At 36.8% G+C, this 1,938-nt stretch overlaps 1 protein-coding gene across 1 annotated transcript; it reads right to left on the bottom strand.

The window, feature by feature from the left end:
- Nucleotides 1–169: 169 nt before the first annotated feature.
- On the bottom strand, nucleotides 170–1,907 carry LOC107717017 (collagen alpha-1(I) chain-like; the record flags this gene model as incomplete). Its single annotated transcript, XM_016523664.1, has 4 exons — nucleotides 1,729–1,907; nucleotides 1,503–1,571; nucleotides 607–714; nucleotides 170–388 (listed from the first exon to the last, which is right to left on the bottom strand). Coding segments are annotated over exons 1-4 (484 nt in total), but the record flags the coding sequence as incomplete, so codon positions are not given.
- Between the last annotated feature and the right edge of the window lie 31 nt (nucleotides 1,908–1,938).

Below are 1,938 nucleotides of genomic sequence, written 5' to 3'. Positions count from 1 at the left end.
CAGATGCACCTGCAGAAAAAGTCAATTAATATTGATGGACTTTCTTGGATATTTTCAAATCCTAAAACCTTTATTTAATAACCATTAAATACTATTTTCTTTATATCCTATTGCTGTTTTGCCAGATATTGCCAGATATTATTCAAGTCTCAATGTCTCAATGTAGTACCTTGCAATCCAATTGGTCCAGGAGATCCAGGGACACCTTTAGGGCCCTGACGTCCCTGAATACCACCGGGCCCCATCTGTCCTGGGGCCCCTGTAGTAGAGTCTCCAAAAGACCCTTTTAGACCCTGGGGTCCACGATTACCAGGTGTGCCAGGTGAGCCACTAATACTGGTGCCATCTGGCCCAGTGTCACCTGGATCTCCTAAAGATCCAACTGGACCTGCGGACGAGATTGCAGGGATATTAGATTTTTGTAATACTTTTGAACTTGACGCGCTTTAGTCGAGTTGATACTGTGGGTATATCATGCGGACATAGAATAATTGATAAATGCATGTTGAATAGAATCAAAGAGGGTTTATTCAAAGATTCAGAAACATTCATAAATTGAACAGAAATGTTTTTAAATACACCAAAACCTTAAATGATATTCTCTACCTTGAAATCCTGCTAACCCACTATCGCCAGGATCTCCACTCTCTCCCTTGGGACCATCTGGTCCAATTTGTCCTTTGCATCCTGGATTTCCAAGCTGACCTATCTCACCTGGAAGAAAACATGAAGGTTTTGGTCATATACTGTATCTGATAACAATCATCAGTGCTGTGATATTTCTACTTTGAGAATTGGGTACCTTTCAATTCATATATTTGCAGTTTAAGAGAAACGCTTTTTAAAGAAATTCTAAGAGTCCAAAACAGGCTTCATTAGTTCAATACACATTTTGCAACAAAACATCAACTAAGTCTGACTAATTATTCTATGTTTGTTCTTGATAAGTAGCATACATTTGAAATTTGAGAAATTAAGATCAAATTTATTTCTCTAATTTATCTGTCAAAGTAATTACCATTCACACATTTTCCCACAGATTTTGCGACCACTAAATGTCAACCACATTGTTTTCAATTAATTTTAAAAACATCAATAAAAATATCCAAATTTGAATCTATTGGTTATATCATGTACTGAGTTATAACCACAAAAGTGCACTAATCCAAAAAATTGGTACCATTTAGAGAATGATTGTATATAGAATGTCAGATCTAGAACTAAAATTGGCACCCAATAATGAGCAAAAGTAAGTAAAAATATAATCTCATTTATAAAGTAATTAACATATATAACAAAGACTTATGATTTTATTTTTTACACTTTACACTTTAAAGGTACAATACTCTTATTCAATTTAATATGAAATACTCTTTTACAATACTCAGTTCCTCTTATTCCTCTACAATACTCTTATTCCTTCAGTTGTATCATTTCTTTTTTCAACCAAACTGAGAGAACTCTCACTCTTTCATTCAGAAATTATTTCAATATATATTTACCTTTACGACCAGGCATTCCTTTAGAACCTGGGGCTCCATGTATGCCAGGTTCACAGGGCAGGGCATCACCTATCAAAAAATAAATAAAAATCAAGAAATTCTCACTGACCTCAAACATTTACACATCAACAGATTTCAACATCCTCCATTCTGATATTTGTTTTCAATAAATTGTATTTATAGTGGATAGCAAAACCTTACTCAGCTTACTGAATGCCTTACTTACCTTGAACGCCTTTAGGACCAGGGGGTCCCGTCTGACCTTGAGGTCCTGGTTCCCCTGGTTCTCCCCGTTGCCCAACTGACCCCATCATATTAGGGCCAGGAGGACCAGGTGGACCTCTGAGGCCTTTTACCCCAGCAGCTCCTGGACAACCCCTGTCACCCAGCGGACCAACAACACTATCTCCCTGGAAAGGAAATATTTTTTTTTTTT

Source organism: Sinocyclocheilus rhinocerous, unplaced genomic scaffold, assembly GCF_001515625.1.
Source record: "Sinocyclocheilus rhinocerous isolate Xijiao unplaced genomic scaffold, SAMN03320098_v1.1 scaffold47909, whole genome shotgun sequence".
Taxonomy (NCBI): domain Eukaryota; kingdom Metazoa; phylum Chordata; class Actinopteri; order Cypriniformes; family Cyprinidae; genus Sinocyclocheilus; species Sinocyclocheilus rhinocerous.
Note: the sequence above shows the minus strand (reverse complement) of the source record. Positions and strands in the feature narration are given on the sequence as shown.